This window comes from Balaenoptera borealis (assembly GCF_965194805.1).
Source record: "Balaenoptera borealis genome assembly, chromosome: 8".
Lineage (NCBI taxonomy): Eukaryota > Metazoa > Chordata > Mammalia > Artiodactyla > Balaenopteridae > Balaenoptera > Balaenoptera borealis.
In genome coordinates, this window is record NC_138865.1 from 87,423,437 (window position 1) to 87,433,363 (window position 9,927).

The 9,927-nt window shown below is 56.3% G+C and overlaps 1 protein-coding gene across 3 annotated transcripts; it reads left to right on the forward strand.

The window, feature by feature from the left end:
- The first annotated feature begins 395 nt into the window (after positions 1 to 395).
- On the forward strand, positions 396 to 9,810 carry GRHPR (glyoxylate and hydroxypyruvate reductase). 3 transcript variants are annotated; one of them, XM_082404162.1, is made up of 9 exons: positions 396 to 553; positions 2,281 to 2,411; positions 2,812 to 2,884; positions 3,444 to 3,560; positions 4,654 to 4,742; positions 5,867 to 5,971; positions 6,747 to 6,882; positions 8,162 to 8,292; positions 9,472 to 9,810. In XM_082404162.1, exons 1-9 carry the CDS (start codon positions 471 to 473, stop codon positions 9,591 to 9,593), a joined length of 987 nt encoding a protein of 328 aa, XP_082260288.1. In that variant the 5' UTR covers positions 396 to 470; the 3' UTR covers positions 9,594 to 9,810. The 3 variants fall into 3 exon arrangements, with proteins under 3 accessions (XP_082260288.1, XP_082260289.1, XP_082260290.1); XM_082404163.1 differs by lacking the exon at positions 396 to 553 and adding an exon at positions 643 to 708; XM_082404164.1 differs by lacking the exon at positions 396 to 553 and adding an exon at positions 1,953 to 1,971.
- Positions 9,811 to 9,927: the final 117 nt, after the last annotated feature.

Consider the following 9,927-nt stretch of genomic DNA (forward strand, 5'->3'; position numbering starts at 1 on the left):
GCATCCACACGCATTCACACAGGACTCTCCCCTGGATGCCCCTTTACCCAACGCAACCCCCAAGTCACTCCTGCCGGTCCTGATGCTCTGGGGCAGTGGGTACTCAGAGGTAGGCCCTGCGGGCCAAGGGTACGAGCCTGGCACCAGCCCCAGAACCGGGTACGAGCCTGGCACCAGCCCCAGAACCAGTCTCAGTTTCATTAAGGCTTGATCTCACACACACACACACACACACACAGGCACAAGGCGTACGCGCGGAGCCCCAGTTACCCCTCACACAGACACACCGTCACTGCTACTCGCTCACAGCACAGCTGCAACCCCACACGCCCCAACTCTGCCCCCGCCCCCGGCGCCAGCCCGCACCCCCGCCCCTCCTGCTCCGGGCCCGGCCCTCCCGAGGCCCCACCCCCTTCCCGGCCTGCTTCCGCCCGCGGGGTCCGGCCCAGTATCCGGCGGCTGCTAGGTGAATGAGACCTGTGCGACTCATGAAGGTGTTTGTGACGCGCAGGATCCCCCCCGAGGGCAGCGCCGCGCTCGCCCGGGCCGCAGAGTAAGAGCCCGGCGCCCCCGCACCGCTCCGCGCGCCGAGTCCCCGCCCTCCGGGCGCGAGTTCTGCGGGTGGCGTTGCGGGAAGGGGCTGCAGAGCCCCAGGCGCCGCTCCGGGACCTCGGGCACCCAGTACGCGGGCTGACTCAGCGTCTCCGGGCGGGTCGGGGTAGGCCTCCCGAGGTCCAGTTAGTTATTTTTGGTGGGGCGGACGGGGCGGTCCGTGGCGTCAGAGAGATCCGGGATCCTGCGCTTGGGCCTTGGCCGAACTTTCCAACCTGTGCCTGGCCAGGACGGTCTTGGAGTTTGGGGAAGCTTAGAGAAAGTTCTCTGGGGCCCAGCTTTCTCCAGGCCTGTTTCAGTGACGCTGGGACCCGCAGCTCCCCTGGCCCTTGCAGTGTGGGTGGGGGAAAGGGCTGGAGCCCTCCCTAGTCATGGCCCTGGGGAGAGGGGAGACGGCCCATGACACAAGGTACAGGCTGTTAATCTTTTATCCTCTGTGGTCACTTGGCCAGGTCAGGGACCTTGGCAGTCACTGGATTACCTGGTCCCTTTGGACAGTTGGCAGGGGGCCTCTGGTAGCATTTCTTAAATTGAACCCTGCAAGTCAGCCTTGCCAGGTGCTTCATATACGTGAACTCTTAATCCTTCAGTACTGTGAAGTCGGTACTGTAATTCCCACTTTACAGAGAAAACTGGGAGAGGTTAAGTACCTTCCCTAATGACCATGTGTGTGGCACAGCTGGGATGTGAACTTTGCTCTGTCTGCTGCAGTCTGAGCCCTGCATTATGCAGGTTTGCACCACCCATATCAGGCAGGGAGAAGGTGGAACCCAGCCTCAGAGACCAGTGCCAGGGGAAAATGAGATTTGTTCATTTCATTCAATGCAATAAAACCTTTGCTGAGGACTTGCCATGTACCAAGCATTGAGAGGGGAAGAGGGGAGGGCAAAAACAACAAGGGCACCAATGGCAGCAGCTCACACTGCTATAGCGCTGTGCCACCGTCAAAGGAGGGTGAAAAGAAGCCTGTGCCTGGGGCTTAGGCGTGGAGGTGCCGCGGCGGGGAATTCTGGGAAGTGCCAGCAGCTCTGTGTCTTGCGCATGTAGATGCTCCGTATGTGTTGGCTGCACAGAATTAAATGTCAAGGGCTGGGAGGTTGGGCAGCACCACGGGGAAACATGCCCCGTGCCCACCAGCCACCATGGAAGTGCCCCCTGAAACTCCTCCATGTTGAACTGCTTTGATCTTGTCCAAGTACAAAGTCAAGAACAAAAGAGTTTTTCATTTCATGGACTCAGAGGATGTGCAACTGGACAGGGAAATCAAGCCCCATGTGATGCCGGGACCCCCCACTGGCCTTCCCAACAATAGGCAGCCCAGGCCCGGGAGCTCACATACTTGTGAGGCCTCCTGTAGGGGTAAGAAAGCGCTTCCTTGTGTTGAGCTGAGAGCCATCCCCGTGACTTTCTCCTTTCACTTTAGGCCCCTTTCAGTCCTTGTCAGAGAGCTGTGCTCTGTGACAGTCCTTCACCCTCAGGACAGTTCTGAGGCCACCCACGCCTGACCTTGACTCATCTCAGCCAGCCGCAGGCAGCTTGAGGCCAGAGCAAGCAGAAGACAATGTTTCCCACTCTGAGAGGGGTCTGCAGGGGGCTGGAGGGGCTTTGGGGGCCTGGGGGCACCTGCGGGGCTCCCGCACTTCTGAGCAGTCTTTCCTTTGCCTTCAGCTGTGAGGTGGAGCAGTGGGATTCCGATGAGCCCATCCCCAGCAAGGACCTGGAACGGGGCGTGGCCGGGGCCCATGGCCTGCTCTGCCTCCTCTCTGACCGCATAGACAAGAAGCTCCTGGACGCCGCAGGTGTGTGCACTGGGCAGGCCCGGGGAGGGTTCCAAGGGTGTCTTGGCCCTGGTGGACATATCAGCCTGCTGCTGCTGGTTCCTGAGCAGGTCTTCAGTGACCTCTCTGAGCTCTGAGGGCATTCACTGCGGACCTAGGCCAGAGGGAGCAGTTGTGTGCAGTTCCATCTGGCACACACTTTGCCCCTCTCTCCTGGTGGTGAGTCCCCAGAGGGAGGCCTTAGGAGGGCAAAGACCGTGGTGTGGAGGAGAGCCAGGGCCCGGGGCCCTCGTCCAGCTCTGCTCAGCCTTGCGTTATGACCTCGAGCAGGGCCCTGCCTTTTCTGGACCCGTCTGTAGTATGCAGGAGGGCCTTGAATCCCATGAGGAAAGATACAAACAATGCTTTTTCTGCCCAACAGGAGCCAATCTCAAAGTCATCAGTACAATGTCCGTGGGTGTCGACCACTTGGCTTTGGATGAAATCAAGAAGCGGTAAATGCAGCTTGGGCTCTGGAAGCAGGGCCTGGAGTGAGGGGTGACTGCCAGAGAGGGAAAAAGAGGAGCTGAGTATTTATTTTTTTCTTCATATTCTTTGACCATTCAGTGAAAACGTAAGGTAGCTGATGATAAAATCTGCTCATGTGTGCACACATCAGTTAAGGTAAGGCCGAGCAGTCAGAAGCAGTGGGTAACAATGTCCAGGTGACACCCTTTCACATTCATTCCTTTTTTTTGACCCCCCCACAACAAGCCCTTCAAGTAGAAAAGGCAAGTATTATTATTTCTCTCTTTAGATGAGGAAGTTCAGAAAAGTTAAGTAGTTACTGGCTCCAGACTTTGGACCCCGATCTTCCATCTTATATCCTTCTCAAAATGGGAGATAATCAAGATGGGAATGAGGGCTGGCCATTTCTGAGTGCTCACTTACAGCTCTGAGCTTCCCGACAGGCAGCGCAAAGAGGGAACAAAGCTGCATCACGGGAATGTTCCAGCAGTAGAAATTGGTGAAGGTGCTTGAGGCCAGTGTTACCGCCAGATCTTTGATTCGTAGTGGGATCCGTGTGGGCTACACCCCAGATGTCCTGACGGACGCCACAGCCGAACTCGCTGTCTCCCTGCTGCTCACCACCTGTCGCCGGTTGCCTGAGGCCATCGAGGAGGTGAAGAAGTGAGTGAACACTTGGCAGGGAAGTCGACTCTGCTCAGCAGCTAGTACTTGAGCACCCAGTGTCACCCTGGACCAGAGGTGATCCTGTCCCCGGCTGTGCCCCAGCTAATGAGGGGGGACAGACTCAGGCACGATACTAAAATGCACAGCAGAGCTGAAATGAACAGGGCGAGAAGGGCAGTTGTGGGGAAGGCTGCATGGAAGTGGTAGCCGGTGGGCATCCTCTTGAGCCCTTAGAGGGCCCTGTCCCCCATCATGTGGGAATCCAAAAGGCTCTGGAAACGGAAGGTGGTTTCATTTCGCTGCAGATAACACCAACGTGCTTGATAAGGGTGCCACCCTAGATGCTGTTGAGGGTGTTATGTAGAATACAGCATATGCACCTTACCACCTTCCTAAAATCTGAAAATTTAAAAATTCTGGCCTGAGGGTTTCAGATCGGAGATGTGGGTCTGTACATCCAGAGTTGGGAAAGGTACTCCAGGTGCGGGAACTGGCTTGAGCAAAGGCCAGGAGGCGTGCAGATGCAGGCTCTCAGAGAATGTGTACTGGGAGAGGGGGTTTGAGGCGGGGATGTGGCAGGGACAGAGGCTGCATGGGGCTGACTAGACACGGTGCCGAATGTCCCTCTCACCCTTCTGTCGAGGGAGTTGGTCCCTTCATTGGAGGTGACTCAAGACAGGCTCTATTCCCCTGTTCACCCAGGGCAACAGGGGTGGGCCTGTGGCTTCCCTGGAGCACTGAGAATACTGGTTTTGGAATCCTACATCCTGGGTTTGCAATCTGCTGCTCTGCCCTGGCTGTGTGACCTCACACAGATTGCCCTTTCTTATCTCAGTTTTCCCGTCTGCAAAATGGGAGGAGAACCTGTAAGGCCCCTTCCAGCCTTCGGATTCTGTGTCCCCAGTGGCTTTAAAGGAAGAGTCAGTCACGCTGCTTATCGGCAGCACCCAGTGGCTGTAGGGGTAACGCATGTTCCTCTCAATCCTTGACTGGAGGGCTGGGCCTATCCCTTGGACCACGGGGTCTGCGCAGTGGCCCTCATCTTTGCCCGAGACCAGGGCCTCTAACCCGTCCCTCTCTCTCCCTGCAGCGGCGGCTGGACCTCGTGGAAGCCCCTGTGGATGTGTGGCTACGGCCTCACGCAGAGCACCGTTGGCATCATCGGGCTGGGGCGCATAGGTGAGGCTCCCGTCTACCCAGATTGGCACCCTGGCTCTCATGTCTTGGTTTGAGTCTCTGGCACCCCGTGTCCGGATGCTGACAATCCTTTGGAAAGAGTCGCCGTACCTGGGCGCAGTAGGGATATCTCTAGCGAGAAGACACAGCATCGTAAAACACAGGCCAAAAAATAAAATAAGGAGTTCCTTAAGAACTCACTAGGTGATAGAAGCAAGTTGTAAGAGTCAGGGTTCTTTATGATTATAGCTGCATACAGGACAGATGAAAGCGATGATGGCTGCAGGGTCGGGACTTTTAGGAGAGGTTTACTGTGGGAGAGCCCATGCTGCCCCAGGCCTGGGTTCTGGAAGGCATCTGACTCCTAAAGCCTTAATTCAGGAACCAGAGGGTCCAGCGGACAGAGCTTACCTGTGATTCTGAGGCGGGGAAGAGCTACTTTTCTTCCAGTGGCCCCCAGCGCTGGAGAAGCCTGGCATAGGCCGGTGGCTCTCTGGCACCCTGCCTGGTGCAGAGGTGAGGGTGAGGACGGGTGGGGTGCATAAATTGTCCGGCCAGCCAGCAGCCCTGCCTCCCACACTAGAGGGCTGCTTGGAGGGAGCCAGCAGCTTTGGGACATGCTCTGCCTCTGAAAATCCAGCTGCCCAAGCCTGTCCCGGCAGCAGTGTGTGTGCAAAGGGTCAGGGTCGGGGTGAGTCGGCAGTTGGGCAGTGCCACCAGAAGGTCGGGTGGGGTCTGTGGGTGCAGCACCAGAAGCAGAGGGTCCAGAAGGAGGAAGGAGACCATGTGCTCAGACCTCTGCTGGGCTGCCGGGTCCAGTGCTCAGGGAAGGCTAGCAGATGGCCCTCAAGATGGCCAGCACCATGTGAGGACAGCACAAGTCAGTCACAGCCACCCAAGAGCTGTGGTGCTGCCTTCAGATCCCTGAAGGACTATCACAGGGACCCCTGAGGGCAGTGTGGGCTGGCAGGGGGCTGGGTACAGTGTGGCAGGAGTGGTTAATGTTGGGAAGGACCTCCCCACCCCACCCCTTCCCCCAGGGGCTCCCGTTCCCTGGAGCTGCTGGGCGCTGCCCTGCCCTCTTGAGGGACTGGGAACAAGCGCTGACTCTGACTCCTTGCTTCCAGGCCAGGCCATTGCTCGGTGTCTGAAACCATTCGGTGTCCAGAGACTGCTTTACACAGGGCGCCAGCCCAGGCCTCAGGAAGCAGAGGAGTTCCAGGCAGAGTTTGGTAAGTAAAACCTCGATTTCCACAGGAACCCCACCTGTGCTCGGCTGGATGGTTCTCCGTGTTTGCTGTAACGGTAGCACTTCGGGGCAGAATGCAGGAGCTCCACGGTGTCTGTGGGGTGCCTTAGGTGTTGTCTGACCTCCCTGCCCCTGCACGCAGAGGCCCATTCAGGGAGCAAAGGGACTCACCCAGGCCACACAGTGAGTACCCTCAGTGCCAGAGGGACTCCAGGTCTCCTGTCTTGCAGGGTCTTTTATCACCATTGTTCACGTACAAACAGAGCAGCAGGGATGGTGACACATATAAGGAATTGCTGGGAACTTTCACGCAAAGTTTCCTTAATAAACTGGTGAGCGCTTACCCACCAGCCTTGTGTCCGGGTGGATCCAGCTCCCTGGCAGGCGCACAGCGTGGTGAGCGGAGGGCAGGCTGGATTTCAGCCACTCCACCCCCTTGGCACATTGGGCCTTGAAGGTGGTGAAAGCCAGAGTGGCCCAGATCCTATCGTGTGACCTTGAATAAGCTCCTGCCCCTCTCTGGCCTCAGTTTCCCCACCTTTAGAGCAGGGGGCTGGCTGAATGATATAACACACCAGGATCCCATGAGTGTCTGTTGACTTTGTGCAGTTATTAGAGTTCTCCAGGTAGAGACAAGGCCTTCAGGAAGCATCTTGGGAGTTTCCATTATGGGCGGAGGGAGGAACGGTCAAGGTTCCCACCCTCTTGCTGTCCCTAACCTGGGACACAGCACCTGATGGAGCCCTGCCCTCCCCCAGTGTCCACCCACCAGCTGGCCGCTGAGTCTGATTTCATCGTCGTGGCCTGCTCCTTAACGCCTGCAACCAGGGGGCTCTGCAACAAGGACTTCTTCCAGCAGATGAAGAAAACGGCCGTGTTTGTCAACATCAGCAGGTATCCTGCGTCACCAGGCAAGCCTAGAGAGGGGCTGTCCCTGCTGCTGTGACCTGAGGTTTTTCTTCCCCATGGGCTGTCAGTGAGACTCAGGCTGAGCTTACTGCCCTCCATAAACCAATCAATCAAACAACTCAGAAATACAGTAAAGGCCCAGAGCACGTCCCAGGTGCTCAGAGCAGGGCCTGGCCTGTCTGGTTCCCAGCAGTACCCTTGGCCTTGCTCAGGAAGTGCAGGCACCGTGGCAGCAAGTTACCAGGTAACCCTGTACCTCTAACCACAAAGGGGTGGCCTTAATGTTCTTACAGCCCTTTGGAGGCCGACCTTCATGGTGCTGAGCCTGGGTCTCTCTGTGTGAGTCAATGACAGCTTGAACCCTCATGCTCCTGGGCAGACAGACCCAAAACCCAGGTTGTCTTGGGTCCTCAAAATGTCCCCAGGGTGCCTTTAGGCCACTGAGCATGTTATGGGGGCAGACCTTCCCTCTCTGCCACTCCAACCCCTTCTTAGCTAGTGCCCTTTGAACCCACTTAAATCAATTTGGAGGCAAAGATGGGCAATGGGAGGGGACTCCAAGGGCTCACCCACCCCAGAGGTGCCTGTAGTTACGTTTAGCTGCAAAGGGGGTGCCTTTGGGATGGAGTGAACATGCAGGAACACAGGGCTCGCGCTGATACCAACAGTGTCGTTGCTTCCGTCACATACCCAGTACTTCAGGGCACTGGGTTATTTATTGCTGCACGAGTATCATTGGAGTGCACAATGTGAAGTCTCTAGCAAACCAGTTCTCTACTTCAGTGGTTCATTGATGGGAAGGATGTCTGCTCACTTGGATGGATGTAGTTGGGTGTATCCTCAGGTCTCTGCCTGCAGTTGGGCAGGTGCCTCACACTTGCTGCAGTGCTTGTCAGCCAGTGGTCGGGAGCCCAACACACATGCAGGCTCTGGGTCCCGTTCATGCAGTGGTGCGTGTAAGTAAGCTTTGATCCTCCTAGCACTCCTGGGAGTTAGGTAGTATTCTCCCTATCATACAGAGGAGGACCCTGAGGCACAGAGAATTTGGGACACTTGCCCAAGGTCACACAGCTCGAAACTGGCAGGCTGGGGTTCTCTGTATTACTGTACAAACTACAAATAAGTATACTATAAGGCTTACGGCTTTGAAAGTTAGTGCCAAGTGCCAGGTTGATGGGAAAATTCATTCTCTGGGTGGTTCTGCCCTAAAGGCAACCTGGGTAGAGGGAGCTTTGGGGCACCCACATCACACTGTCATTCTCAGGGGAGAAGTGGTGGACCAGGACGACCTGTACCAGGCCCTGGCCAGTGGTCAGATTGCAGCTGCTGGACTGGACGTGACGACCCCAGAACCACTGCCTACAAACCACCCTCTCCTGACCCTGAAGAACTGCGGTAAGAACTGCGCTTTGCCAGCAACACTTCACCCAGCCCGGGTTCCTTCCCGCCACGGCTTGTGAAGCCAGCTTGCAGTTCTCCCAACACTCGGGTTAAGCACTGTGCCCCCAGAGACACAAGCCACAGCCGCCAGAGGTGGGAGTCGCAGCTCCAAACGCCCTTTCTCAGGCTAAGTTTTAACAGTCATACCCTTTTCCCTGTCCCCTAGCCCCCGGGGAGGTAGATGCGTCTAGCATCTCAACCCCTGTGACACCTTAGTTCAGTGGTTCTCAAACTTTTATGTTCATCGGTCACTGGAGGGACTGATCAAACACACGGTGCCAGGCCCCCCCCGTGCTTCTGCCTCAGGGATGAGGCCTGAGAATGTGCTTCTAATGTCTGCCACGCTGCTGCTGCCCCTTGGCCCGGGGAGCACTGTGAGAACCACTTACTTAGCATTCCTCTTTAGCCTCCTCAGTTACCGTTAGCAATTCTTTATATTACGGTCTCTCTGTTCAGCTAGCTGGTGTGGTTTCTGCCTCCAGACTAATATATAACCGGGTGGAAGGGCCTCAGGTTGTCTGGGCCAGTCCCTGTCCTTTACTTACATTCTGGAAGGGAAAACCAAAGAGAAGGGCCGTAGCTGCCTTCCCCACAGTGAATGCTCCCATTATTGCAGCCCTTGGAAGCTCTACCATCCCCGCCCCCGTCCCCGTCTGAGAGGAACATTGGCTGTGATGGCCAGGCTGTTGCCCAGAGCTGGGAAAACTTCCATCCCCCCAAGCCCTGGGCCTTTAGCTCGGTGCCCTGGGTACTGCTTTCGAAAGGCGCGCTTTAGGGACGAGTGACCTCACTTGCTCTGCAGTGGGGCCAGAGGGAGCTGCGCTGTCCAGCCTTTCATCTAGTTATTTCGGGAGATCAGAAGCCCAGGGCGTCACCTGGTTTCACCATCTGATATCTGAAGGGCTGCGTCTAGACAGGCTCCAAGACTCCTCCTAGCCCTGAAATTCTTGTGTTCAGGATACGTAATTCTTGTCACCCTTGCGTCTGGGTTTCGGTAGCCCTGGGGGAATGGAGTGCTTAGTGAGAGGAGAGAAGGCAAATCTTTTTATTGGCACATCCTAGCCATGAAAAAAGGGTCCGAGTTAAGGCTCTTAAACCACCCTCCTCATTTCCCTTTCTTCCTCTCCTTTCCAGTGATCCTGCCCCACATTGGCAGTGCCACCCATAGAACCCGAAACACCATGTCCTTGTTGGCAGCTAACAATTTGCTGGCTGGCCTGAGAGGGGAGCCGATGCCCAGTGAACTCAAGCTGTAGCCACACGGGAGACACTGAGGCTAGGAGGCGAATGGCCCCGGGATTCTGTCAGATGCGCCCAGGCTTGATTGGACCCACAGGATGGGAGCCAAAGGAAAAAGTGATGTGTACTGATTCTGTGGAGGGAAGACTGGTGCTAATGGATGTGGTCCCACTTTTTTGTGGTTGGAAGCATCTGAGTCCAAAGTGTGTAATTCTATTAAATAATTCTCTGAGAGACCGTCTGGGCATGTAACTGGGAGAAGCTGACGACAAGAGCATCTGCTTACATTTTCTAAATCAGGGTCTCTAGTGACCGCAGGTTCTGCTTCCCACCCCCATCCCCACGCATTTT

What these genes read in the sequence shown, in the direction of transcription:
- GRHPR (XM_082404162.1), top strand. Translation starts at nt 471, where the DNA reads ATGAGACCTGTGCGACTCATGAAGGTGTTTGTGACGCGCAGGATCCCC. An exon ending in TTGGATGAAATCAAGAAGCG is followed by an intron (nt 2,885 to 3,443) that starts GTAAATGCAGCT and finishes TTTGATTCGTAG; the next exon opens with TGGGATCCGTGTGGGCTACA. An exon ending in CATCGGGCTGGGGCGCATAG is followed by an intron (nt 4,743 to 5,866) that starts GTGAGGCTCCCG and finishes CCTTGCTTCCAG; the next exon opens with GCCAGGCCATTGCTCGGTGT.